This window comes from Mollisia scopiformis (assembly GCF_001500285.1).
Source record: "Mollisia scopiformis unplaced genomic scaffold LY89scaffold_12, whole genome shotgun sequence".
Lineage (NCBI taxonomy): Eukaryota > Fungi > Ascomycota > Leotiomycetes > Helotiales > Mollisiaceae > Mollisia > Mollisia scopiformis.
In genome coordinates, this window is record NW_017263592.1 from 830,300 (window position 1) to 855,727 (window position 25,428).

At 47.2% G+C, this 25,428-nt stretch overlaps 12 protein-coding genes across 12 annotated transcripts; 5 read left to right on the forward strand and 7 right to left on the reverse strand.

The window, feature by feature from the left end:
• Window positions 1-483: 483 nt before the first annotated feature.
• Window positions 484-1,494, reverse strand: LY89DRAFT_669425 (uncharacterized protein; the record flags this gene model as incomplete). The annotated part of the gene is made up of 3 exons (XM_018213097.1): window positions 484-1,086; window positions 1,135-1,252; window positions 1,322-1,494. The coding sequence occupies 3 exons, from the start codon at window positions 1,492-1,494 to the stop codon at window positions 484-486; spliced, it is 894 nt and encodes a 297-aa protein (XP_018071346.1).
• A 1,024-nt stretch (window positions 1,495-2,518) lies between these two features.
• Window positions 2,519-4,087, reverse strand: LY89DRAFT_585000 (uncharacterized protein; the record flags this gene model as incomplete). Its single annotated transcript, XM_018209300.1, has 2 exons — window positions 2,519-3,678; window positions 3,787-4,087. 2 exons carry the CDS (start codon window positions 4,085-4,087, stop codon window positions 2,519-2,521), a joined length of 1,461 nt encoding a protein of 486 aa, XP_018071347.1.
• Window positions 4,088-4,749: 662 nt separating this feature from the next.
• On the reverse strand, window positions 4,750-5,889 carry LY89DRAFT_684980 (uncharacterized protein). The gene has a single exon (XM_018214995.1). The coding sequence runs from the start codon at window positions 5,861-5,863 to the stop codon at window positions 4,763-4,765; it is 1,101 nt and encodes a 366-aa protein (XP_018071348.1). The 5' UTR covers window positions 5,864-5,889; the 3' UTR covers window positions 4,750-4,762.
• A 111-nt stretch (window positions 5,890-6,000) lies between these two features.
• LY89DRAFT_616700 (uncharacterized protein) lies at window positions 6,001-8,489 on the forward strand. The gene is made up of 3 exons (XM_018210774.1): window positions 6,001-6,169; window positions 6,254-8,153; window positions 8,215-8,489. Exons 2-3 carry the CDS (start codon window positions 6,269-6,271, stop codon window positions 8,280-8,282), a joined length of 1,953 nt encoding a protein of 650 aa, XP_018071349.1. The 5' UTR covers window positions 6,001-6,169; window positions 6,254-6,268; the 3' UTR covers window positions 8,283-8,489.
• Window positions 8,490-9,468: 979 nt separating this feature from the next.
• LY89DRAFT_782222 (uncharacterized protein) lies at window positions 9,469-10,619 on the reverse strand. The gene is made up of 2 exons (XM_018222559.1): window positions 10,260-10,619; window positions 9,469-10,204 (listed from the first exon to the last, which is right to left on the reverse strand). Exons 1-2 carry the CDS (start codon window positions 10,471-10,473, stop codon window positions 9,699-9,701), a joined length of 720 nt encoding a protein of 239 aa, XP_018071350.1. The 5' UTR covers window positions 10,474-10,619; the 3' UTR covers window positions 9,469-9,698.
• A 545-nt stretch (window positions 10,620-11,164) lies between these two features.
• Window positions 11,165-11,951, reverse strand: LY89DRAFT_733989 (EF-hand; the record flags this gene model as incomplete). Its single annotated transcript, XM_018219863.1, has 4 exons — window positions 11,165-11,344; window positions 11,438-11,733; window positions 11,784-11,869; window positions 11,941-11,951. The coding sequence occupies 4 exons, from the start codon at window positions 11,949-11,951 to the stop codon at window positions 11,165-11,167; spliced, it is 573 nt and encodes a 190-aa protein (XP_018071351.1).
• Window positions 11,952-13,230: 1,279 nt separating this feature from the next.
• Window positions 13,231-14,675, reverse strand: LY89DRAFT_718704 (uncharacterized protein). Its single transcript, XM_018218435.1, has 3 exons — window positions 14,253-14,675; window positions 13,697-14,206; window positions 13,231-13,645 (listed from the first exon to the last, which is right to left on the reverse strand). The coding sequence occupies exons 1-3, from the start codon at window positions 14,334-14,336 to the stop codon at window positions 13,448-13,450; spliced, it is 792 nt and encodes a 263-aa protein (XP_018071352.1). The 5' UTR covers window positions 14,337-14,675; the 3' UTR covers window positions 13,231-13,447.
• A 608-nt stretch (window positions 14,676-15,283) lies between these two features.
• LY89DRAFT_684987 (uncharacterized protein) lies at window positions 15,284-16,387 on the forward strand. The gene has a single exon (XM_018214996.1). The coding sequence runs from the start codon at window positions 15,542-15,544 to the stop codon at window positions 16,190-16,192; it is 651 nt and encodes a 216-aa protein (XP_018071353.1). The 5' UTR covers window positions 15,284-15,541; the 3' UTR covers window positions 16,193-16,387.
• A 336-nt stretch (window positions 16,388-16,723) lies between these two features.
• LY89DRAFT_707382 (uncharacterized protein) lies at window positions 16,724-18,044 on the forward strand. The gene is made up of 2 exons (XM_018217603.1): window positions 16,724-16,969; window positions 17,018-18,044. Exons 1-2 carry the CDS (start codon window positions 16,822-16,824, stop codon window positions 17,839-17,841), a joined length of 972 nt encoding a protein of 323 aa, XP_018071354.1. The 5' UTR covers window positions 16,724-16,821; the 3' UTR covers window positions 17,842-18,044.
• Window positions 18,045-18,349: 305 nt separating this feature from the next.
• On the reverse strand, window positions 18,350-20,043 carry LY89DRAFT_782227 (uncharacterized protein). The gene is made up of 4 exons (XM_018222560.1): window positions 19,704-20,043; window positions 19,434-19,650; window positions 19,029-19,382; window positions 18,350-18,953 (listed from the first exon to the last, which is right to left on the reverse strand). The coding sequence occupies exons 1-4, from the start codon at window positions 19,875-19,877 to the stop codon at window positions 18,793-18,795; spliced, it is 906 nt and encodes a 301-aa protein (XP_018071355.1). The 5' UTR covers window positions 19,878-20,043; the 3' UTR covers window positions 18,350-18,792.
• A 755-nt stretch (window positions 20,044-20,798) lies between these two features.
• LY89DRAFT_616714 (sugar transporter family protein) lies at window positions 20,799-22,965 on the forward strand. The gene is made up of 6 exons (XM_018210775.1): window positions 20,799-21,329; window positions 21,383-21,536; window positions 21,585-21,976; window positions 22,024-22,106; window positions 22,156-22,482; window positions 22,531-22,965. Exons 1-6 carry the CDS (start codon window positions 20,930-20,932, stop codon window positions 22,870-22,872), a joined length of 1,698 nt encoding a protein of 565 aa, XP_018071356.1. The 5' UTR covers window positions 20,799-20,929; the 3' UTR covers window positions 22,873-22,965.
• Window positions 22,966-23,348: 383 nt separating this feature from the next.
• LY89DRAFT_646098 (FAD/NAD(P)-binding domain-containing protein) lies at window positions 23,349-25,220 on the forward strand (the record flags this gene model as incomplete). The annotated part of the gene is made up of 3 exons (XM_018211909.1): window positions 23,349-23,818; window positions 23,879-24,805; window positions 24,855-25,220. The coding sequence occupies exons 1-3, from the start codon at window positions 23,582-23,584 to the stop codon at window positions 25,218-25,220; spliced, it is 1,530 nt and encodes a 509-aa protein (XP_018071357.1). The 5' UTR covers window positions 23,349-23,581.
• Window positions 25,221-25,428: the final 208 nt, after the last annotated feature.

Consider the following 25,428-nt stretch of genomic DNA (forward strand, 5'->3'; position numbering starts at 1 on the left):
CCTGGTGTATTTGCACACCGATGGATGACAATTTGCCGTAGGGCAAGAGGCGGGGTACGATCGGAACATGTTGCTGGGTTTTCTGGGGAATCGTTGCCTCGAGATTTGAAGTAAAGTTTCTGGGAATCATTCTTGTTTATAATGGAGCGAATTTCAGGCAGCTTAAACAGACGGAATTGTTTTTAACTTCCGGACGTTTGGAGAAGAGGCTCGGTTGGTATTGAGACGCTTGGGAGTTTCTCGACCGCCAACGCTATGTTCGCGCATATATTGGAGCCTGGTGCACAAAGGACTAGTTTCAGATATGGGTCACATGAACAGTTCCTAGTTGGGTCGGTAATACGAATCAATGTTGTTGTTGATGATACTATACTGATGTCTGTGAACTCTGGACTTCTTTGAAATTAATACAAACCAAGGAAACCGGAAAGCTCTACCCAACATGCAACGACCTCCTGTCTCTTTCAGAGTACCAAGGCAAGCTCAGAAGCTTTGCTCGACTTCTGCGGCCTCCTGAACCATATCTTCAAAGTAACCATCCAAAGTTGTATGTTCAAGCTTAAGATGAAGCTTAGCAGGCATCGCCATCACCTTGTCCAAATTTCTATCTCCAAACGTGCCCCATTCTGGTTTGCCAGCTTTATCGGTGATCCAATCTGCATCATACACTCCAATCCGATATTGCCGCTGATCCGAATGTTCTCCTTCACAAGTGACTGACATATATCGGTCCACAGAGCTGAAGGGTTGAAGTGTCTCGCAATACATAAAAGCATAGAATGTACCGTTTCTAGCCTTAGCATAGAGCCAAGTCGAGTGTGGATCGAAAGGTGCCAGAGGACCATAGAGGTTGACTTTGTAGACTGTCTTTATAGTTCTAAGTGCATTTTCGGAGACTTCACCAAGATATAGTTGGACTTTGTCGAGAATGTTGAGCGCTTCTAGAAGATCGTTGACGAGGACGAACTTCGGATCTGATTCACTCATCGTCGATCGCCGTGCATTGAATCTGAGATCGCCGCAACAAAATGGCCCATCATCCACATCTATCTTTGTTCGGTTTTTGGTCTGATGTTCATTAGCAAGCTAGAAAATCGAAAGTGCATCGCCCAGCATGATGGATAGCTTTGGTACCTCCTTCGAGCGTTTCTTGGCGTCTTCTTGATTCAGCACCAGCTGCGGCTCATACTTCTGATATTTCGTCTGCTCAAATTTGTGTAGATCTGCGATGAGTTCTTTGTCCCAACGCTTGCTATCCTGGAAGGATTGTTAAGAGTTGACGTCTCATTCGGGCGATATACCCGACAATTACGTAACTCACGGGTAGAAGATGTACCGGAACATTGCTACAAACAGCCACCGGACCGCAGCGATGGCAGCCATATGATTATTGGTAGGAAGACATGATTGAGATCGTCTGCCACTTGGAAGCTTCGAGCCATCGAGCCGATTGAGAAGAGAAAGTGAGGAACCTAGTGGACTGATGACTGTCATTGTAGCGTCGCAGATCCAGCGTAGCAATGAGATAATTTTGAATTCAGTAGCAGTGATGTCTATTCGTTCCGTCAGACTGAAAAACGCCAAGGATGGGCAGTTTCTCTCTTAATTAGGGAGGTGCGATCCTGTAATCCTCGGCAAGAGTGGCAGCGTCCTCGTTATAGGAGGCAGGAACGATGCGTTACTTTCTTGTTTCTATTTTTTTTTCAATAAGTAGGAATTTGGTTAGATAGAACTGAGAAGCTTGCAGGAAAGTAGAAAAGGCAGGCACTTGCGTATGGGTCAGGGAAGAAAGAGGTTCGGAAAAACCATGTTGAATTGAGAAAGCAAGTCATACTACAAGTGCTAGAAGAGGACCTCAACGTTGAGGAACTTAGTCAGATTCTGGCCTCCCACTGCCCCTTTCTACTTTTCCGTTTCAAGTTTGTCGCTCAACTACTTTCCTAGAGCGTCACAATCAATATCCATCACTGCTTTTGAGGCAAAACTTTAACAGCACTTATCCACGTCTCTTCCTTGCTCGAGCCAACTCTTGAATTCACTAGCTGAACGTGTTCTTGCTTTTGTCTTTCAGCGTCGGATGGTTGCTGAGGCCGGCTTGCGAGGAGCTTGGTGGTGGCTCGGCCCTGCTGTATTACTACCTGGATTAGGTCTAATTTGATTGACTGACGCTGGTTTCGATTTCGAAGTGACAGTTTCATTCCCAGAGAAATAATAATCCCTTGAACCCTGGGCGTGCGCGGCTGGAGTGAAAGTGATTGGGTTTGTGTTCGGAGAGGCTGGTGATGCATCTGTTGAAAGCTCGTGCCGATAACCTTCGCCAACCAGACGTTCTAGTCTTTTAATTTCTTTCTCTTCTGGCGTCTTAGAAGAGCAATTCCCCATTTTGCAGATTGTGTTGAGACAGGTCGAGAGTTCAAAGTGAGCGAAGCTCAAGTAGGACAGAACCGGCGCTCCATTTGTGATTGCTCGCGATGATTCAGAGAACTTGGCAGGTTATATGAACCTGCGGATCGCTGGACTATTCCCAGTCATGCTCAACTCTCCACTCATCTCCAGCCTTGCGATTGTACTTGAGAAGATCACAAGTCTGGTGGCCCCACTTTTCAGCATAGATATCGCGACCAGCTTGTGTGATGATTCCAACTGCTCTATCAAACCCTTCCGGGTCACGATAGTATGGCTCTCCTTGCCCGCCGGTCTGTAGTCTCTGCCATGTGTTGCGACCACCACCTCCATTCTTATTCTTGTGCTTTGTCATCTGTTCCATCACCTCGAGCAATCTCTTGTACGCAGCAGATCCAGGTACGTCGGAGATCCATTTTTCTCCAGTGTCAAGGACTTCAGCGCGGTTGTCCAGATCCTTGACCGCTTTCTCTTCCTCCTCTTTTCTTGCTTCTTCAGGATCCCATTCCATCGTAAAATTCGCCTGAACAGTATTTTTCTTACGGTACAACACGATTAGATCATCTAACGTGCCTGCAACATCTGTAAAGTTCCCAATCGAAACATCGCCAGGAGGAAAATCGAATCCATTCATCGGAATTCTCTCATGCATATCACAATCGGTGAAGTAGTATGGGATTGAAGTATCCCATCCCCCAATCTTTTCGAATGCTTCCCGATTCACTAATGCTAGCCGATCATAGCTGAAGAAACGTATAGCCCATGGCCGCGTTGGATCGATTGCATTGACGTCGGGTGCTGAGGATGTAGCATTTCGTAAAGCTTCTACTGCAAGCTTATATGGCGATTTGAAACTCTCAAAACGTCCAACATCGGCACCCGTAGCGTTTCCTGACCGTCCATCGTACTTGGCCTCAAAGGGTAGAGCAATGACATCCATGTGTCCCCAAAAGTACGTTGTGAAATTCTTCTCAATCGCGGTATATATGTAGAAGTTCTGCAGTTGAGAAAATGTAAGAAGTGTTGGGGTCGTTATGATGTTAACTCCAAACATGTGCAAGCGGGTATGATTGAGGAAGAACGGATTCTGCAGAGAAAGCAGGCCCCGTTCGTTGGAGTTCATGGTTCCAGTATTCTCGAACACATATATATCCTCCGCTGGCCATCCTGCTGTGATGTGACTTACAACAGTCTGCTGTAACAACAGCCAATTTCTTGTAAAGCCGATGAACAGTGGTGTTTTCTCTGGTACGTGAGGGCTTGGTGGTAGATTCCCTATGTAACATGGAAGTCAGCGATTGCTCGAAGGTGATCTATAGAAAGGTCGAGAAATGATTTCGTAGACCATCTTCTCACTATGATACACCTCTCTCGGAAACTTACAAGGCGGTATACTGGGAAGATCCGCTGCAGAGTGAGCAGCAGCCGCAATTGGGAAGTTGTCAACGACTTCTGGAGGCGGAGGACGGTCCGGTTTGTATTTCGGATGATCCGGTATCACCTTGGCAGGTGGCTCTGGCGGAGGTGGAGCTTCCGAGACCTTCTCCTTTGTTTCAGGTTCTGCTTGTGGAGTTGAGGATGGTGTTGAACTTGGCTCTGCTGAGGTCGTTGTTGTTGCCTTGCTAAAGTCAAGCGGTACCTCGACATCTGAAATAGAAATCGCACTGCGCCATGAGTAGGACATAAACAGCATAAGAAACAAGGTGATCCCCAGAAGATAGACTGAACGTGTGCGTAAGCTCGCCATTCTCATTGAATGAGCTGTTGGAGGACTGATGGAGTCGAGAAGGTACACGAGGCTCTTCGTGGCTGCCTCGGCTGATAAAGCAAGATGCGAAATTGCAATGCCAACAGGAATCAATCAGAGAAAACGAGTCGCTTCAGGAAAAGGAAACCTCACAATCAGGCATCGTGCGATGTTGGACCGTACAGGATGATCCAACTAGAAGAATTGGGGATAACGATGCAATAGGGGTCCTACAGGGATTGCTAGGACCACATCTTGGATCTTTGGCATGATTTGAGACTTCAACATCATGACCGACATTTCACAAGATCAGATGTGATCGAGGAAAAGGATGTTCTTGGTGAGTCTTTTTTTCTGTTTTCACCAAAGACAAGCTACCTATATTAGCTGCCGGCCTTAAGGTATTACTTTACCCCTTACTTCGGCTATTTGAAAGGTGCTTAAGTTCTTAGAATATGACACCAAGTTATGCCAATCGGCTAAGAGCCAGGTCGATCACTGACTCGACATCTCCATAGTGATAGGTTTTATTTTGGGCCTACTACGGTCATCAAGGGTGGAAACACATTCACAACCGAGATGGCAGGTAGAAAAGAGGTAGTAATTGTTGCTCTACTTCCGTCCTCTATCCCTCCTGCCTCCATCAAGGGTCTTGAGCCTCTTCTGCATGCCTTGACCAAATTCAGCACCACCGCTACCTCTTGGACCGTCGTCCGTAGGTCTCTTTCTGCTCTTCTCTACCGCGCTTCTTGGTGCATCTTTGCGTTTTGTCAACCGCTCAATGCGATCAATACCCTCACCAAGACCCCTCCACTCCTCCCCACCGTATCCAGCATCCTTTCTCCCGCCATTCTTGGCACGCTCTTTCTTGGTCTCCTTCGGCAAACGCACATAGTTGCGTTCTTCGTATTCTCGCCTCTCTTGCTCTTCCTTCTTCTCTTTCTCACTCTTGCTTCTCCTACCTCCACTCACGATGGTTGAACCTATACTAGGCTCTGCCAATGGGGCACTCGACAATTCGGTATTGACAAACTCGTCCAATGTGGCAGACTTGTTGGGCCTTCTTGCTTCCTTCTCTCGCGGACCGGTTGTAGGCATCGCTGTCGCCTGGATGCGCGGAGGCTTATATACACCGTTCCCTGATCTGCCATTGGCTTCTGTTTCCGTAGTACCAGCTGGACGAACGAAGGATGATGGATTCGGTCGGTATTGCAAGTCATCGATCTCGGTTGCTTTTAGACTACTGCCTTCCAAGGATTCTGCATCACTATCGCCATCCTCGTCTTCCTCGCTGCTCCCATCTTCGACCCCAGGACGCCTAGTTCCATTCTTCTGCACAAGCGTAGCATCTTCGATGCGTTTGGCGTCATCTGCCGCACGTAGAACTTTGTCGATTTGGTACTTCAATTTGCTTTCTAAAGGTCGCACACCTTTCTCCAGGTGAACTTGCAATTCGACCAATTTTTTGACAACTGAATCATCCAATCCCTCGTCTTGTTCTTCAATGTCGCCTTTGTGATGCCGTAGCTTCAGGATTATCAAAAAGACGAGGTTCTGCAGATAGGATAAGAAAAGTTCGTTTTTGACGTCGAGGAGAGAAATGCCATCTTTTGGGGGAATTGGCGTTCGGATTCTCTCTGTAGATTCTGATGCAGAGACCAATGCCTGCTGCAGATTGTCCAACAATGCTGGAATTGACGTTTTCGTAGACATGGTCAAAATTCACAAATTGACAAATGCGCAAATGTGGAACGGCTCCTTCGAAAATAAAAAAAGTTTAATGTTTTTCGGGTTGGCGAAACATTTTGCCGAAGGCGCAAGGCGGGAAGCCAGATAGCCCTGTCCAAGCTCCCCTGATTCACTGCGCGCCGAAGTGCTCTTTGTTACGAATAGCAAATCTTCTGTTCTAGACAGCTGTTGATATCTTCTTCATATTCTAGCAGCGTATGCTTGTATCATTGAAGTGGGCAAGATCTGCGTGGCTCCTAATGCTATTTTGAAGGATCCCTCGAAATATACGTAAGCTCCATGACCCGAATCCTAAACAATAACAACCACCAACAATCATTCCCTCAACCACTTGGCTGACAGTCATCTGTGAAGCACATACGATCGAACATGCGTTTAAGGGATCTCTCGCCATCTGCGGCGCTTCTCGCGACCCTCCTCGCAGCTCCAGAGCTATCTGCTGCCTTCTACCTGCCTGGAGTTGCGCCAACAACATACAAGCAGGGTGATACAGTTCCTTTGAACGTCAATCGTCTTACTCCTGTGGGTTCAAATACAGATGGACAGCTACGATCAGTGGTCTCGTTTGACTACTACCATCCAGCGTTCCATTTCTGCCGACCAGACCCTCAACCGGAATATGTGTCAGAAAGTCTGGGTAGTATATTATTCGGCGATCGAATCATGACATCTCCGTTCAAGCTGGAGATGATGAAAAACGACACTTGTAAACGACTATGCGATCCGGTGAAATTTGACCAGAGCTCGGCGCATTTCGTGAACAGAAGGATAGCACAGGGGTTTGCCTTGAACTGGCTGGTGGATGGATTGCCCGCTGGGCAACTGATCGAGGATGAGGTTACGAATACCAAGTTCTATTCTCAGGGATTTGCGTTGGGAAGCAGCGACGACAAAGAGATGCACATGAATAATCATTACGATATCCTGGTCGATTACCATGAGTTGACTGGGGACCAATATCGTGTAGTTGGAGTGATTGTGCAACCAAGCTCGAGGAAGACACAGCAAGAGGGTAATGGAGAGGGCGTCAATTATCAAAATCATTGTGGAACAGGAGGACCGCCATTGACCTTGGACGAGAATGGAGAAACAGAGGTCACTTTCACCTATAGCGTTTACTGGATGCCTTCTACTACTGCCTGGGCCACGAGATGGGACAAGTACCTACATGTTTTCGACCCCAAGATCCACTGGTTCTCCCTTATCAACTCGGCAGTCATTGTGGTCTTCTTGACCATTACAGTTGTTTCCATATTGCTGCGAGCATTGAGAAAAGACATCGCGAGATACAACCGTCTTGACTCGATCAACCTCGATGACTTATCAGGGACATCTGCAGCTATTGAAGACGGAGTGCAAGAGGATTCTGGATGGAAGCTGGTTCATGGAGACGTCTTCCGTACGCCAGGCTCTCCTCTTATCCTAAGTGTCTTCCTTGGCAATGGTGCCCAGCTGTTCGTTATGACTGGCTTCACAATTGCATTTGCTCTCCTGGGTTTCTTGTCACCATCCAACCGCGGCTCCCTCGGAACGATTATGGTCCTCCTCTACACTGTTCTAGGATTCATTGGCGGATATGTTTCGGCACGAGTCTACAAGTCGTTTGGCGGCGAACGTTGGAAGCTCAATATTGCTCTCACACCTCTTCTGGTTCCAGGCATTGTTTTCTCCACATTCTTCCTGCTCAACCTCTTCCTCTGGGCGAAGGAGTCCTCCGGCGCTGTTCCGTTCACCACAATGCTCGTTATAGTCGGTATTTGGTTCTTGATATCCGTTCCCTTATCCTTCGCCGGAAGCTGGGTTGGTTTCCGTCAACCACCTATTGCAGCCCCTGTTCGCACCAACCAGATCCCTCGTCAAATTCCACCGAGCACTACCTACATGAGACCAATTCCATCCATGCTTCTCGTGGGAATCCTTCCTTTCGGGGCTATCTTTGTCGAGCTTTACTTCATCATGTCGTCCATTTGGTTCAGCAAGGTGTATTACATGTTCGGATTCCTTTTCCTTTGCTATGGGCTTATGATCATCACGTGCGCGGCTGTCACCGTCTTGATGGTCTACTTCCTGCTTTGCAGTGAGAATTATCATTGGCACTGGAGAGCATTCTCGACTGCTGGTGCATCGGCAGGATATGTCTTCTTGAATGCACTTATCTATTGGGTCACAAAGTTGCAACTTGGGGGGCTTGCTGGTAGTGTACTGTACATTGGATACAGTGCGCTGATCTCTTTCCTCTTCTTCATTCTTACTGGTGAGTTCTCTATGAATTTTTTTGTGTTACCATGCCGACCACAAATACTAACACTACCTAGGCTCCATCGGCTTTTTCGCCAGTTGGGCTTTCGTGCAAAAGATCTACGGATCTATCAAAATTGACTAGATAATATGGTAGGAAAAGGCGAAGCCATGAGGATCTAGATGCAGAGAAGCGTCGATTCAAGTTTGGGGGAAAATGTTTATGTACAATACTATGGATTGCGGCTTTCAAAGAGCATTTTTGCGTGCACGGTGTGCGAGGCGTCTGCTGGCACTTTCGATATGTATGTTAGGCAAGGCAGCATGTTATTGACGATACAACTATGCGAAGCTCTTGATTCCCTAAGAAGTGCGTGCCAATCGATATTTTGACACTCAAAGTTCTCTATCAATGGACAAGCGTCCACTTCCCACACTCAGGAGATCCTTCTTTTGCCTTAACCGCGCTTACACGGTTTGTTGCTCTTGAAAACGCTCCGTCTCGGTCACAGCATCTCATTTGGCGTCTCGTCCCTGTTTGCTCGGTTCTGCATTTCCAAGTCTTCATATCCGCGGTTTCTTTCAGATCTAGATTTTAGATGACGGGCGGCTTGGAAAGGCCAGCAACACTCCTTCGGCCTGTGTGCTCCAAGGGTACATCTACAAGGTAATGATTTCGGTAAACCATCACTTGTTCGTCGTCCTACAAAGCGTGAAGAAGCAGCAACATACTCCAAATCTGGCTACTCGCGGTAAGACTGTGGTAGTATTAAAAATAAGATGCAAGAAAGAGCGTCAACGATCTCATGCTGGATAGATCAAGCTCCTGAAAAAGCCCTCCTAACACTCGCCATCCTTTGCACAAGCCAATGTTTCTTAAGGATGCCACTCCAATCTCCCTCCATCCACGGAATATCGAGCGTCTGTTCACGTGAATGCTCTGAGAGCTTTGTTGCACATCGCATTAAGAATTCTCTTCACAGCCAGCCTCGTTGAAGAAAGTCTTTTCCCACCACAAACATTAAATGATTTCGATTATTTTTAGTACGCAAAAGCGTCGCAGGTATATCAGGTATCGTTTCCCGTCTCGGTTTTATCTATTTCGATATTTGGTTGATTGGATAACTGAGGTTGGAGTTCAGGTGTGGCTGCAAGAATATTTGAACGAGGGATTGGACCTAGCGTAGAGGACTTCACTTTCACGATGGTGCAAGGGCGAAGGTCTCAAGTTTCCGTAGATAGTAAAATCTTTATTTTATTTTCACTGAATGGCATTAGGACCGCTTCACTCTCACTTCCAAGAGCCCCGTCGTGGTTCCATACATATGCTTATATGGGGCAGGTACACTCCCCATTTTGGTCCTTGTAGTGCTGGCTTAGTGTGCTTACTTTTGCTGCATATCACCCCTATCCCCGTCTTGATATCCAGAATCGCTATTCACCAAACTATACTTGCATAGTGGCTGGTGACTCAATCGAGCTGCAAACCAGAAATACAAAACGCAGATCAAAGTCATGAATGCTGACAGAGGGAAAGTAGTTCCTCTTTCCTAAACAAAATCTAGTAAACAGAATACCTAGAACGACTCGAGCTCCTCCTCCTCGAACGAGACCGTGATCGAGGGCGCCATCCCGTAGTACTATGCCTACTATCATAAGAATCAAACGCCCGTTCCTCAACCACCTCCCACCTCCCCGGTCTCTCAACCTCATAATAAGAAGGTCGTCCCCTACTCTCCACAACCGTATACTCCGGCTCTCTCGCTCGCCTCCGCACAACTACCCGCTCCTCAACTTGCGGCGGCAACGCCTCTCTCTGCGAATACTCGACCGGTCGTCTAGTAGCCATCTCATACCCATCCTGCAACGCCCTCGCGAACGGAGCAGCGCTCAAAATCCTCTGATACTGCGACCCGAGCGCCCAGACAGCGTCCCGGCGCCCTTGTTCAGATAATTCGTGTACGTCCCCGAACGCGGCGTTCCTGCCGTCCAGGACGTGGTACACGGATTTCAGGAGGTTGGATTGTAGCATGAAGGCTACATTGCGGAGTTCTTGTCTTGCTTGTTCTGAGTTTCTCGTGTCAATGATAGGGAGGTGCTAGCAATGGAGTTACAGCCTTACCATCACCTCTCTCGAATCTTCGTCCTAGTCGAGAAACGTAGCGATTGAAGTCATTTTGGACTTTTTCTGAGCCGTGATCGAGGGATTTGCCTACGTGGTGATACTTGAGACGCTTGTCTCGCGGAACTCTTTTGAGGAGATTGGCGCTTCCGGTGAAGGCGCTGATGATGGCGCATACCAGTGCTGCGATTGGGATTGCTTCTAGTCCTGACATATCTTCTTGCTTCTAGCACAGACCTTTAGACTGGAGGTATTAAAGATTGAGAATCGCGAGGCTGTGATAGAGATGAGACCTGGGGATGTTGAGGGAATTTATGGGTACATGGGGAATGAGAGAGATAACCTCAGCAGACCAATTGGTCTGCAGCTGCACTTGGTGCTTATTCTAGACGAGTACGAAGCCCGTTGATGTGGTATTCAGCATGCAGTTGAGCTGCAATACAAATACCTGACGAATGAGATTTGCCCGTGTTCTTCGTTGTGCATATGCAACCGAAGCACTGTCACCAGAGCCTTACTACTGGCCCTGGCCGCCGCCCTGAGATGCGAGGCACTGCGTCTGTCCACCCGACGTAGGACATTTGGGATAGAATAGACAGCCACCAAGCCACTGACATTTTGGTGAATAACATCAACCGAGCCAGTATTAAACTGTCTCCTGTTGTAACCAGGTAAATGACTTGAATGCAAGGGAATCGAGCGCTGCCAGACAAACAATGCAGACAGACCCTTTGAGTTGCATGTTCTTCATTCATATGTGATCCATTCTCCGAAAGCAGTGATCTAGGATTTTGCACATCCGCCCAGCGTGAAAAATGGAATCAGTTCGTCAACTCATCGCATCGCATCGCAACCATAATACACATGAGCCCACGCTCTGCAGATAAAAAACGCCAATAGAAAACTCAAACCAGGCCATCGTAGAGAGACAGAGCAGATACGATGGTCTCATCCCGCTTGCTGCCTTCCTTGAACTCCTCCATGTCTAGACTGCCGTTCTCGTCTTTGTCCATCATTCGGAAGATCTTCTTGACACGCTTCTCTGGTGTGTCTTCGTCGGCGGGGAGCTTGACCATGGATCCGACCTTGATGAACGTTAGTACTTGGCCTCCTTTTGATTGAGAAACTGCAAGAGACATGCGGCACGTGCCGCTATTGAGCCTCACTGGTTTACATACCATCTTGTAAATAGCCTCAACAATTGCCAGCATCTCATCATAGCTTATCTTTCCATCGCCATCGATGTCATAGAGTTGGAATGCCCAATCCAACTTATCTTCCATCTTTCCTCTGCTGGTAACGCTCAATGCGCAAATGAACTCCTTGAAATCGATCGAGCCTGACTTATCGCTATCGAAGACATTGAAGACGTAATCGGCAAAGGATGAGGGGTCTCCGAAAGGGAAGAATTGCCGGTAGATCTTTTGAAATTCCTCCTTGGTGAGCATTCCCGAAGGACAATCCTTCAAGAAGCCTGCGCAGCCTGCTTAGCACGAGATATCGCTGTCTAGAGTGTATCCCTACCTTTATACCATTGCTGCAACTCCTTCTTGTCGAAATGGGTTGAGCGCTGTAACTCGTTGAGTTGCTCTTGCGAAAGCTTTGATTGCCTGTTGTCCTTTGTCAACCCCGCGTTCGCATAGCCTTGGCCTAGTACCAGGCTTCTAGCATTCTTGCTTACGATTTTCCCATCTTGACTATCACTCCAAAACTACTCGAGGGTGGTTGCTTGTGGTCGACCGGAGAGCCTTGATTCTATCGGTTTCGGGATATGCCAGCAATTTGATTGTGATGGGCAGGATAATAGTTCCTGCGATACCCGAAGAGTCAGCCTCATTTTCACGCGCGCGAATGATTGTCTTCAACTCCACATACAGATGATCGCTAGTGCTCCGATCGTCTTAATCTTAGAATTCAACAATTCAGGATGACCTTTCTCAAACACCGTCAACCTGGTTCTCTGAATAGAATGATGATATTCGTACGGCTCTATTCCTTTCCGCTTTGTCACAATCTGTCTTTGCTTTGCAATCGTTTCGTCGGTGTATTCGGGAGGCTCAATGAAACCTGCACACGACACGGCTGTTAGCAACTGTCTCTCGATTCGACTGTGAGCCTAGAGCCTACTAGGAACAATCTATGCTTCTATTCTCTCTGCCACTTTCCTATGAATCTCGAGGCTTCAATCGAAGACGATACAGGTACAAACAAATCAGCGGATCAAGAAGACGGAGGTCGTCGTGGCTAAGACAGTTGGGGGATCGCGCAAACACGTCGTCACACCTTTCCCGGGAGATGCCTCAGTCGCAATGGTCCTGTCGCAAAGAGGGAGCAGCTTGAAGTCGCAGTCAGGTCAATCTCTGGGCCGAGCAGGCTGCGTTTTTGGTCGTCCAGGTGGAAGATTCTCGCCGTCGCTATGTCATGAAGTGGAGTGAGGCGAACAGGCTCCCCGCCAGAGTTTGTGCTGTGCTTGGGAATGGCAGTGTTGGTGCTCATTGAAGCAAGCGGGGTGTTGCTCCTTTCGGTTAGGCTGGGCATTGGGGCTGTGCAAAATGCAGCTGGGCGGCTATGAGGTCTGGCCATCTTCCCTGCCAATGAAACATTGTGTTCATCTCATCCATTTTGTTCTGAAATACCGAGAGATCTCGAGATCTTCGTGTAGGGCTGTTGTATGATGTTTTAGATGTTATGCAGGATATCATCTTGGACAGGTCTTGGTCAGAGGTTGCATGGGGACCCCGCCAAGCCATCTCTTAGCTTAGTGGCGATCGGGGTCTTGGAGAAGAGCCGCAATACGAATGACAAGAGAGGAGATCCCTGTTGAGAAATGCTGTCATTTGGACGAGTGAATTAAGATCAATGCTACTTCAAGAGCTAGACATTAATATTTCTGTCATCAAAGAAGGAAGTTAATCATCCTAAGAATTTTCCCGAATCTCGTTTTACCTCCTCGAGCAACAATAAGCAGATAAGGTTATTGGTCTTCGTCCTCGTCCTCGTCCTCGTCCACGTACCAAGCACCAGTCAAAGATATAATTGCCTAGAAAGTACCAAGAAAGGTAGACAGATGCTCTTGACCCAGCACTATACTACTATACTACTATACATACAAGTGGCAGGACGCTTGACGCCATGCCTTTCTCCGACGCACACATTGTTCCCTTCAAAGGCCAAGTATCATTAGACCGCTAATCAACAAACTCCAATTCCTTTGGATACCCGTGTGTATCGCAGCACGAGAACCTCCAAGCACCCTTATGTCTGGGAATATATATCCATCGAAATATCAACGAGACATGCCACGGGATGGCAGGCCAAACAGCTTGATGGTACGGTTCCTCGAATGGAACATCGAAGTTCGTTATTACTACTGGAATTTCATAGTTCTTCGACAAGAGTCAGTTCCTCAAAACCGAACAGGTTTGCGGAAAACTCACCACATCCGCGGTCTTTAATGCGATATCTTGTAACATCTTGTTCCAGACTTTCCAATCAATCTTACTCTCATACTGAGCCAGATCGACAAAAGTCTGAACCTCATCCTTCAAATGATCTGTCAATGTCGTCCCAAATCCATCGATCAACGCAATGACCTTCTCTCCATCGTACTTTTCCTTCTTCGCCATCAACGCATCAACATACGCCTCAAACTTATCCAGCCCAGGATTAAAAGCATGATGTTGATCTACATTCTTCTCCATGAATCCTTCCACCCCAATCGTTTTCTCCATCCAAGGAAAGAAGTACTTCTCTTCATTGCCATGATGTTCGTGGATTGTGACACACAAGGCGTGCATGAAGATTGCAAAGTCGGCGACATCCTTGTCATTCTTGACATTCCGTGCTTGCAGGTAGATACAGTTTATGATGCGAATGAAGACGTTGTGTATCAAGCACATCTCTGTTGCTGCATTCATGGATCCTGGCTCTGTCTTCAGGTTTGTGATCTATGTCTTGTGAGAGAATGTACGTCATGGAAATAATACGCCATACGTTACGAAGCTTTCGAGGAGTCTCGAGAAGCTGAAAAGGGCCATCTGCCCATTGCTTGGTTATTTTCGTGGGTGATTGCCCCATACCGATGGAAAATGCAATAGAAAATCGACCAGCAGAAATCGCACAATAGAACAAGAGCAAGCCAGAACGAAAGAAGGTACGGTAGAATCAAAATCAAAAGTAGGAGACCCCATATCTAATAAGTACGTGTATTCGATACTAGCACCCACGGCCATCTACAATCCAAACCCAAGGAAGTGGGTTAGTGCTTATGCACGTCCGTTGGCACCTCTTGGGGGCTCTTCAGCCGCACCGTGTTCTGGTGCCAATCGACAGCAGTAATTTAGGAATTGCGACGGTCAATTAGACGAATACGGTCTGGAAATGCACATTCGAGGCGCGGCCCTTGATGAAAACATTCAATCTTGGTCAAAAAGGGGGCGAGATGTGAAGATAAGGAACTAGTGATATGATAAGACTAATTACTTCACATTTCGGTTGTTTTTGCGAGCTCGAAAGGACGGGTGCTTTCGTGTGAAAGTCTATGGTGCTTCCAAGCATTTTAACATCATCGAGTTCTCTTCTTCTCTTATAAGACCAGAAACGCAGAGAAGTCTTTGCAATAACCTTCATCAATCAGTATATTGATGTACTGCTCCAGAATATCGTCATGGGAAGATCCTGCCACGGTGCCACCCAACGACTTGATCCGTGCATCGCGAGAGATGTCAGTGATATCAAATCTTTGCTGTATCCTGCTTCCTTTCCTTTGGCTGCCAACAATATGTATTGAAGGTCCACGGAAAAGCTTCTTCTTATCAATCTCGGAGATGTTGCGGTCAGGAAGTCTCTTGATTTGAAAGTAGCAAATGTTGTTGCTCAGCAATAACAATCTCTTCTGCTCATTGTGGGACTTGATCGCAAAGTGGCCAATCAGATCGCGAAAACGAATTGCACAGCAGTTTCTCGCAGGGGGCGTATTCGCTTCCAAACACATTTCGGTAGATAACTTCATGCTTGTCTGGGTACTTCTTGGATACTTTCAAAGCAAGATCTGTGAGCTTGGATCTTCAAGTGAACAATCACATATGTGGTTGATGTTATAATTCATATCTGAGCGGAAAAGCTCGACATTCTCCCTCCATCATGAGAAGTCTCAACATGTATATAAGTACTCTCGAGTGCTGCTTTCAATAACAATAATCGTACACAAGAGCCTTCAGAGTCTTACTTCCATACCCATTCTCAATCCCAGGACACCAAATTACCAAAGCACTTCAACCACGATGCATACAACCATCTCTCCCGCAATCCTCTACTGGGGAAGCATCGTCGTCCTCATCACGACCGAAAACGAAGACGGCACCCCAAACATTGCCCCCATGTCCTCAGCCTGGTGGCTCGGTCACCGCTGCATGATCGGACTCGACGCCTCCTCCAAAACCACCGAGAATCTCCTACGCACCAAGCAATGCGTCCTCAACCTAGCCACTGACTCCATGGGAGCTAACATCAATGCTCTTTCCCACACCACCGGGACCGAGATTGTCAACCCTAGCAAGTTGACTCGCGGGTATCGTCACGTCAAAGACAAGTTCGGAGTTTCTGGCCTGACTCCTACAACGTCAGATTTGGTCACTCCCCCCGGCATCAAGGAGTGTCCGGTGCAGATGGAGTCTGAGTTGGCTGGTGTGCATAAGATGATGCAAGATGTATCGGATCTTTCAGGTGCTATTCTTGCCATTGAGCTCAAGATTCTGCGGGTCCATGTTGAGGAAAGTCTGAAGCTGGAGGGGCACGAGAATCGGGTTGACCCTGATAAGTGGCATCCAATTATTTCGAATTTTCAGGATCTTTATGGGTTGAACGAGGATAAGGCGGTGGTTTCGAAGTTGGCGACGATTCAAGAAGAGTTGTATAGACCTTTCACTGCTTGATATCGAGGTTGAGGAGTTGGTGTAGAGGGCATGGTGGCTTAGGATCAGGATGAGGTGTCTGATGGAGACTTTAAAGATGGTCAGTGAAAGTAGTTAGAGCTAAATCTAGATCTTAGGATACTGGGAGAGATAATTGTTGGTTCTTGACTTAAATTGGGAGTTCTGAGCATCAAGAGAGGTTATAGAGCAATGAGAGGTGTTCCTTTTGACAAACCGTATGGTTTCAAATCGAGATATGACACGTGTGCTTCGTATAGTATTGGCTAATGTCCATAATCAAAAAAAAAAAACACTTTCATTAAAGTCTGTTAAATTAGCTGGACACTATCCCTTGCATGAGCAAGCAGTAGTGGAGAGGGACGTAGAATCCACGGTCAGCGGAGAGGGCAGAGCTTCAAGACAAATGATTCTCACACCAAATTACACCGAGAGTTCAACTCGTAAGATGATATAATCTTTGATCGAGTCTCTCTTGCACAAATGTGTAACCTTAACATGATAGTACATACACGTGATGGCGTCTTGAGACAGGGGAGCAATTGGAAATCACGCTAAGCCTCGCCAGTTCATTTCGCGATTCAGCGTTCTTGTTGACCTGGACAACTACAGCTCAGAACATCTGCAAACCCATGGATGCCATTATTGACAAGCACTTCGAGCGCGTGGAAAAAGCTTTGGCAACTCTGATCAACTCGATTTCAACCTACAATCCGAACCCATCTCTTGCCAATGATCTTGTCACCGCGGACGCAGAGCTTAGCCAAGGCTTAGAGCAATGTGAGCTTCTCCCATGAATGGCCCATGACCCTACTAACCAGCGCAAAGTAACCACCCATCAAAACAATCATTCGAAGCTCCTGGCCCTTCGCGCGACATCCAGCGCCCTTGATACCCAAATCCGCGAGACGTTGACCCTCCTTGTCACCACCCGACGCGACCTCATCGCAACACCCGCCTCTTCATTTCCTACAAACACAAACCCTGTAACTACCACCGAACTTCTATCATACGCCCGCCGCATCAGCAAATTCACTCTCCCACCTACAACTCGGCAGACGGACCACCAAGCAACATCTGGCGATGCCGGAGACAATACCCCCAAAGAGCCACAATCGCAGACACAAACAAATGGGACGACGACTCCCGTGGTAGCTACAAACGGCGTTATCAGCGGAGAACAAACGCAAGCCACGCAATCCCAGGCAGCGCCTAGCTCGGCGATGGATATTGATCAATCGCAACCAGTAGCAGGGGATACGCAAACCACGGACACAACAGGCGTAGCTACCAACTCGCAAATATGGGGGAGCTTCTTTGATGCCGCAAGAGAGGGGATGTGGGTCCCGTGGCCGACGGAGGAGACTATTAGGAGGGGTAACTTGGCTAGTATCCAGGTCTTGCTTGATCAGGGAGTTGATCCTTGGACGTTTGATCCGGAGAAGAGTGCTGAGTTGGAGGCGGATAGGAAGAGGATTGCGGAGGAGGAAGATATGGCTAGAGAGGTGGATAAAGCTAGAGTGGATGAGGAGAGGAGACGAGAGATGGAGAGGAGGATGAGTTCTAGTGGTGGTGCTGGGATGGAGAGGAGGGAGGAGGCACCGAAGGTGTTTCAGTTGGAGACTTTTGACGATGATGAAGATGATGACTGATGGGTCAGTCTGTACTTGGAGAGCAGAATGTATTTCTTTCTTCTGCGGGCAATTCCAGAGTTGGGCTTAGCAATTGGATCAACTTGCTAGTCAGAACTGGATTTCATGCAGCTCAGGTGCTTAGATTCCTGCAACACATTTCGAGGGCAGAGCCTTCATAGACTTAGTGGGACAATGTAGCAAATTGATTCCAGTATCTTCGCATACTACTCTATTATTTACCCAACATAGCAGAAGCATGTGCTCTGATTACATTTACTCTAACTGCGTTACCATTCGATTGACCAGACATTGAGTCTCTCCACGATGTTCATCCTCAAACGTTTACTTAGCCTCCAAGAACACCTGAATAGACGCGAATTACTGAACCACCCAACAATGTCTGTCATACTTATCATACTTACCCCACTTTAGCGACGCGGTCTCAAAGTCCAGTTCAATTCCAGAAAATACACCAACCAAAATCAAGGTCTCTATAACAAGAAACACGGTCACAAAAAGTCTCAAACCCAGTCAAGACAACGAAATGTACTATTCTGAAACCTAACCAAGCAAGCTACACGCCACATCTACTCTACTACACACGCATCATCATCTAAACAAATTTTGTATATACAACTCCCCCATTGTCCACTCCACCTGTGTATATAGAACTTACGGAATTCGTCATGGTCTCAATAAAATATCACAAAGAAGATTCGTCAACCCCTAAACCGCAATCAAGCTTTACCGCAATCAAGCATGAAGCGAAGACAAAAACTCCAAATCCATATCAAAGCCGCCGGCGCCGATGGTCTTCTGCCCAAGTACTTCTTCATACGAGGCATCATCAAAATGGAAATCAAAGTCCAACGCCTTGACGTGGTCGTGGTCGGGGACCAGGAGTTCGGGGGGAGAAGAGGCGCTGTGGGAGGGGGAGGAGGACGAGGCATCTGTACGAACGAGTTAAGTCTAGGACGAACAGAGTTCTACGGACATGAACGAGTGGGGAGGGGGAAGGGGTAGCTTGCCGAGTGGAGAGATGGAGGCTGAGATGGGGGAGAAGAGGCCACTGAATTCGAGGCTAGGTTGGTGGGTGCCGGCTGTTGATGCAGTGGCGCGCGTATCGGGTGCTGTTGGATCGGATCAATCTAGGATCAAAAAGTTCTTTGATGGGTGGGAGAGTGGGAGGGAACGAGAATACTTGCCGAGAGAAAGCTTGCCTTGGAGATGAGGGAAGCTTTGGTGATGTGTAGAGAATTGAGGGTTGATCCTCGCGTGCTTGTGGACACGTGCTGTGCTTGGAGAGTAGTGTCTTGAGTGTCTGCTGGCAAAAGACTGGCTTGGTGCTTGGACGGGATGAAAGTCCATGTTTGGTCCAGCATAGGATTCAGTGGTATGACAGCAGCAACGAGAGTGAGATCCCATTCTGTGTGACTTGTGTTGCGCATCAAGGCCGCTATGTTTTCTCTTCATAGATGATCCATCACTATGCACACGTTTGCTTGGGAGTCTTGGTGGGAACTCGAGAGTCCTGTTCAGCTCTGCATTCACGTCGATACCTGATCCAATGTTAGCCTGCATCAATGGTACAAGTTATCAATGTGGTTGACCTTTCTCAAGCAGTATCCTTTCGAGCAAGGAGTTCTTATATTTCAACATCAGACATTCATCCTTTGAGCTTATTTGAGCAGCCTCAGAGGTCTGCAATTTCTCCTTCTGCTCTTGAACAATCTTCTCAAGTTCTGTTATGTACTCTCTTCTTCGTTCCCTGAAGGCCGCTTGGGAGTCACGATTCCGTTGCTTCTTTTGCTCTAGTGAAGTATAGATCTGAAGAAGCAGTCAGCACCACATCAACATCAGGCTGAGAAAGGGGAACGAACGGGCTTGCGTCCTCCTTTGGACTTCGCTACAGGAGTTCCAGGATCCGCACTGGCAGATTGTTCCGTAGTCTTGTTGTGCATGCCGTATGCACCCACACGATCTTTCGCCCCTGGTACAGCCAGAGTACGCGATATCTCACCCCGCACAGAGGTCACGATATCATCTCGAGCCATCTTGTTCGAGGGTGGGGTCGAGTTTTGAAAAAGTTTTCAACGGCACACAATTGATGGTCTTGAGAAGTCCAACGTACGCAATTGATACGTGAAAATGTTGTGCAACGAAGAGAGAAGAGATTGAGAAATTTTGTGAAGATAAAATTTGGAATTCGTTATCGGTATGGGCACGGCCAACTGTCAAGGGCCAAGTTCCTGGTACGTAATATATTTTGGACTCCAACAGTGGCTGACTAAGCCCCGCTGGTCGAGTATCGGGCTCTTGTACCACAGAGATCCTTGAAGATGAAGCAGAATAGCATGTTCAACGCTCATAGGTCCTCAGAATCTTCAGTTTCGTGCTCTTGCTTGTGATTCAGAAGGATGCATGCATGGGTTGGGCTTGCCCCTTTCCACATTCGGTTGTGAACAGATCACGTGCACCACCCAAAACATCCTTGTATGAACAACACTTTTTGGAAACTTGGTGGAACACAATATATCAGACATAGAGGCACCGTTCAAGCCACAACGGTCTTGTTTACATGCGTGTTTTGAATTTTGGCGTGTATAAGTCTCTCACGCGTTTATGCATCCGCACTTGTCTCCCGAAAGCTGCCAAGATTTACAGCGGTCTTTGAAGGGTTTTATCGGAATTAATACCATGTCCTCAGCAACGGTTCCCTTTCTCATTCGTGCGCGTATCCAGATCTAAGGCAAGACTTGTCCAACAGTCTCATAGTGAAGAGATCTCGGATGACGGACGTCACTATCCCCCGCAGACAGAGCTTGGTGAGGAGATGATCGGCTTCATTATTGCCAGTTCGGGTAACCCGTCGCGATCAGGGCAGGTTGCCCGAGAACGATGGGCTCATTTTTTGACATATTACTTCTCGTTGTGGGGTTCTGGGGTGCGGAGAGTGTTTTTGCTCTCACGAGCAACAATTCTCTACTAGTCTCGTCAAAAATTTTGCTTTTATAGATTTCTATCATCCCATTCTTTCTGTTTTTGCCTTCAAAGTGCTCTTTCCAAATCGTGATTTCTGTCTGGAGCTTGCTCAGCCATTTCAAAGATGGGCAACCAAATCAAGAAATGGAATGTCGCTCATTCCTTGCAAAAACGCAACTTGCTCATAGCCATCAACTGTGTTGCTGGTCTTTCCATCTTCTTCTTTGGATATGACCAAGGCATGATGGGTGGAGTTAACAATGCCAAAGACTACATCGAGTTGATGGGATTTGGTCATGTGGAGACCATCGATGGCTCACCAAATACACCAGTAATCACCAACAGCTTATTGCAAGGCGGTATTGTCTCTGTATATTATCTGGGTACCTTGTTTGGTGCTCTGGTCGGTGGCTGGGTTGGCGAGAAGATTGGCAGGATAAAGACTATTGCTCTAGGTGCTGCTTGGGGCGTTCTCGGAGCAAGTTTGCAATGTTCTGCACAGAATCACATTTGGATGATCTTTGGTGAGTCTTGGCAATTTTGGAAAAGATGACAAGATACTAATCTATCTGGGTAGCGCGACTTATAAATGGTTGGGGAACGGGCATCTTGAATGCCATTGTCCCAGTTTGGGCAACCGAAAGTGTTCCGCATACTGGCCGAGGACAATTCATTGCTATTGAGTTTACTCTCAATATTTTTGGTGTTGTCGTAGCGTATTGGCTCGAATTGTACGTTCCTCATTCTCGAACTTCAGTTGTATCTCTAACATATGATAGCGGTCTCTCATTCGTTGACCAAGGCGCTTCACCTGTTCGCTGGAGGTTCCCAATTGGTTTCCAAATTATCCCCTTGCTGTTCCTTTTTACCGTCGTCTGGTGGTTCCCTGAGTCACCCCGATGGCTTGTAAAAGTGGGTCGCGAAGATGAAGCTCGATTCATCCTAGGACGACTACGAGGAGACGAAGGCGAAGACAAGATCCTTGCAGAAGCAGAATTTCAAGACATCCGAAGCGTATCACAACTCGAAAAGGAGGCTGGCAACAGAACGTCCTATTTATCGATGCTAACGGGCAGAGGGTCTGGAGATTTGCACACAGGCCGAAGAGTGCAACTTGTCATTTGGCTTCAAATTATGCAAGAATGGGTGGGAATAGCCGGGGTTACAATTTGTAAGTCTTGCACAATTTTCAAAGCCATACCATACTGAAGATTGAAGATGCTCCGACCATTTTCCGAATTGCAGGATTCAATACCGAAAAATCACAATGGATCTCAGGTCTCAATAACATCTTCTACATGGTATAACTCACATGTCCGAGGTGCAAATATATGCTAAAGCTAAATTCAGTTCTCAACACTTATCTGCGTCTTTACACTTGACCGTATCGGACGCCGTTGGACAATGTATTGGGGATCCATCGGCCAAGGGATAGCTATGTTCCTAGCAGGAGGCCTATCGCGACTAGGCATTAACGCAACGGACGCTGGTGAAGCCGCGAAAGCCTCTCAATACGGAGCAGCAGCTGCATCCATGATCTTCATCTTCACTTTTGTCTTTGGCGCTACATGGCTCACTGTACCATGGCTCTATCCAGCCGAGATCTTCCCACTGGAAGTTCGTGCCAAAGGCAATGCTTGGGGCGTGGTCGGATGGAGTATTGGAAATGGATGGCTTGTAAACAGTTCCTTACCTCGCATTCCATGCACAGCTAACAAAGACTAGACACTTCTCTGCCCCGTAATGTTTGACAGCATCGGCGAGAAAACACTCTACATCTTCGCTATTAGTAATGTAATTACCCTTCCCATGGTCTGGGCACTGTACCCTGAATCGAATCAACGCACGCTCGAAGAAATGGATCTGCTGTTCGTGGCGAAATCACCTTGGGTCTGGGATGCGGAGAAGAATTTCGCGAGGTTAAAGGAAGAGCATCCGGAGATTGCGCATGCGGCTCATCAAGGGAATTTGGTGCATGATGTTGAGACGGGGAAGGTTGGTGGGTCGGTACATGGATCTTCGGAGACGAAGATTGATGAGGTTGAGAAGAAGCATGTTGAAGGATGAAGAGGGAAGATGTGAGAAATGGGCCTTCTGTCAGATAATATAGAAGCGCTGCATACCAATAATGGTACAAACTCTTCACGCCTGAGTCTAGAGTCAGGCTCCCAAGGGCTTCTCCCTTCACAAGTGCTTATTAAAATCTATAGATGTTTTTCTTTGAAAGCCACGTCGTAGATAGCTCGGTCAGTTAAGCGAGGGAAGGAAGGGGGTAGACGGACTTTTAGCCTAGTTAAGGATTGCCAATTACATGTTAAGAAATTTTCTTCCAAAAGATCTTCTAATTCTTATGCGGAATTTGGATATAGAATTGTCTTATTGGATTATTTGTTGTCCAACTCTTCCTTGAGATCTTGAATTTTCTCGGTCATAACCCCGCAAGTGCGGCGTAGCTCTTTGATCTCAGCCAGGCTCAAAATTGACTATACATTACTCGTACAACAATGATCCAATTGCTCTCTACCGTCCAAGTACCGACCTCAAAACAAGGTTTGTTATTCGATCATATTAGTCTTGCGAGCTGTTTCAGGTCTCGCACATTCACATGCAAAAGACGCTTGCGGGATCGACGTCATCGTCAGGAACCGCCGGAGAAAACTCCGTTTCCAACACAATAATTCGTTTTTTGTAACTTGCGTTCTCTGCCATCGATTGAAACTTTCATAGTTTCGTCAATTTCTATCTCCTTTCTCTCACTGATCACAATATCGCACAAATGGAGAACCCACTTCTCCACCCTTTCGTTTTTCTTTACCAGCTTATGCAATGGTTTCTAGACAAGCTTCTATCCCCTGAACCTCCCAACCCCGGAGCTAAGCTTGGAAGACCTAAGATTGCTATTATCGGTGCTGGATTAACTGGTGTTTCTGCTGCCAGTCATTGTGTTGGTCATGGATTCGATGTGCAGATTTTCGAGGCCGGACCGAGGAAACAGCTTGGTGGAATTTGGAGCGTAAGTTTTATCTCTCCTTTCAGTACTATGACATCCAGTGAAGCTAATTGAATTTTGCAGAGAGTGAACAATACCTCAGGACTTCAGATCCATTCTATCATGTATCGTTTCCATCCCTCCATTCGCTGGGATGGAGGCTACCCCAATCGACAACAAATCGTATCCCAAATCACTGAGCTATGGAAAAGATATGGGCTCGAGGAAAAGACTAAGTTCGATACGAAAGTCGATAAAGTATATCAAGACGAGAAAGGACGATGGGTCATCAACAACCCTTCTCTCGGTCGATTCGATGGAATCATCGCTGCGGTCGGAACTTGCGGAGACTCGAAAATGCCGCACATACCTGGACAGGAAAAGTTCAAGGGCGAGATATACCATAGCAGTGATCTCACTGGTAAAGAAGCTAAAGGCAAGAAGATGATTGTCATTGGTGGTGGTGCATCTGCTGTTGAGGCTCTCGAATTTGCTAGCCATGAGGAGGCAGCTAAGACGTACATCCTGGCTCGAAGCGATAAATGGATCATTCCCAGGAATCCGGTCGTTGATATCATTTTGAGCTTTAATATCTTTGGAGGCGAGACGCCGTTTTCATTTATCCCAGAATTCCTCCTGAAGAAGTTCTTCTACAGAGACTTAGAAGATTTGGCTCCGACTGACAAGGGACTGTTCACTGGAACGCCAATGGTCAACTCGGATGTCATGGATAAGATTCGTTCGGGACAGGCAGAGTGGTTGAGAGGTGACATCAAGGGTTTCACTGAAGAGGGTATCATGTTCAGCCAACGTGGAAAGGGTGTACCGGCTGGTGGACCTGGAAGAGAAAGGTTGATCAAGGGCGACATGGTCGTGATGGCTACTGGATTTGATCGTCCAAGCTTGAGTTTCTTGCCAGAAGACAGCTTTGGAGAACCTTACAACCCACCCAACTGGTACTTACAAACATTCCCTCCTACGCACCCGTCGATTTGTGCAAATAATTGCACCGTAAGTCCCCTATCCTACCTCCTCTAGCTTCAACACTGATTATAAACAGTATATCAACGCAATCGGCTCCGTCGGGAACTGGCACATTGGAATCTACACCCGCATCCTCCTCATGTTCCTCTCCGACCCTCTAACACGTCCCCGACCCTTCTGGATGGAGCGCTGGATCGACATGACTCGCTTTGTAAAGAACTTCGCGCCAACAGGAGCATTCGATTTCTTCACATATCTTGAACTTGTCTGGTGGTTCACGTTCTGCATTGCGATTAATCCGTTTAGATGGAAGTGGGCGTTTTTTGTCTTCTTCGGTCTAGGACATGGATTGCCGAGGAAGGTTGTGGATGCGGAGGATAGGATTCGGAATGGACTTGGTGTGAAGAATGGGGAGAATTATGATGCTGGGAAGAGTTTTTGAGGGATGTAAGGGGCGTTGGAGTTATGGAGGTGGAGGGAAAGCGCTTCTTAACCTCGATGGAAGACATTTGTCACAATGAAGTGGAAGTCGCTGAGGAGGTCTATATCGGCCTATGGGAGGTTTTGTACCTACAACACCAAACATATTCCAAGAGATAGTTGAGACTTACCAGTTTTAGAGCTCATCCGATGAATTTGTCCCTTCCATA

Excerpts from the sequence above, each read along its gene's own strand:
- LY89DRAFT_684980 (XM_018214995.1), bottom strand. The coding sequence starts at position 5,863 with ATGTCTACGAAAACGTCAATTCCAGCATTGTTGGACAATCTGCAGCAG.
- LY89DRAFT_616700 (XM_018210774.1), top strand. The coding sequence starts at position 6,269 with ATGCGTTTAAGGGATCTCTCGCCATCTGCGGCGCTTCTCGCGACCCTC. Across the intron at positions 8,154-8,214 it reads CCTCTTCTTCATTCTTACTG|GCTCCATCGGCTTTTTCGCC; the intron begins GTGAGTTCTCTA and ends AACACTACCTAG.
- LY89DRAFT_782222 (XM_018222559.1), bottom strand. The coding sequence starts at position 10,473 with ATGTCAGGACTAGAAGCAATCCCAATCGCAGCACTGGTATGCGCCATC. Across the intron at positions 10,205-10,259 it reads AAGATTCGAGAGAGGTGATG|AACAAGCAAGACAAGAACTC; the intron begins GTAAGGCTGTAA and ends CGAGAAACTCAG.
- LY89DRAFT_718704 (XM_018218435.1), bottom strand. The coding sequence starts at position 14,336 with ATGGGGCAATCACCCACGAAAATAACCAAGCAATGGGCAGATGGCCCT. Across the intron at positions 14,207-14,252 it reads CTCCTCGAAAGCTTCGTAAC|ATCACAAACCTGAAGACAGA; the intron begins GTATGGCGTATT and ends CACAAGACATAG. Across the intron at positions 13,646-13,696 it reads CATTAAAGACCGCGGATGTG|AACTATGAAATTCCAGTAGT; the intron begins GTGAGTTTTCCG and ends CTCTTGTCGAAG.
- LY89DRAFT_684987 (XM_018214996.1), top strand. The coding sequence starts at position 15,542 with ATGCATACAACCATCTCTCCCGCAATCCTCTACTGGGGAAGCATCGTC.
- LY89DRAFT_707382 (XM_018217603.1), top strand. The coding sequence starts at position 16,822 with ATGGATGCCATTATTGACAAGCACTTCGAGCGCGTGGAAAAAGCTTTG. Across the intron at positions 16,970-17,017 it reads TAGCCAAGGCTTAGAGCAAT|TAACCACCCATCAAAACAAT; the intron begins GTGAGCTTCTCC and ends ACCAGCGCAAAG.
- LY89DRAFT_782227 (XM_018222560.1), bottom strand. The coding sequence starts at position 19,877 with ATGGCTCGAGATGATATCGTGACCTCTGTGCGGGGTGAGATATCGCGT. Across the intron at positions 19,651-19,703 it reads CCAAAGGAGGACGCAAGCCC|ATCTATACTTCACTAGAGCA; the intron begins GTTCGTTCCCCT and ends CTGCTTCTTCAG. Across the intron at positions 19,383-19,433 it reads AAGGATACTGCTTGAGAAAG|GTATCGACGTGAATGCAGAG; the intron begins GTCAACCACATT and ends ACATTGGATCAG.
- LY89DRAFT_616714 (XM_018210775.1), top strand. The coding sequence starts at position 20,930 with ATGGGCAACCAAATCAAGAAATGGAATGTCGCTCATTCCTTGCAAAAA. Across the intron at positions 22,107-22,155 it reads TCAATAACATCTTCTACATG|TTCTCAACACTTATCTGCGT; the intron begins GTATAACTCACA and ends AGCTAAATTCAG. Across the intron at positions 22,483-22,530 it reads GTATTGGAAATGGATGGCTT|ACACTTCTCTGCCCCGTAAT; the intron begins GTAAACAGTTCC and ends AACAAAGACTAG.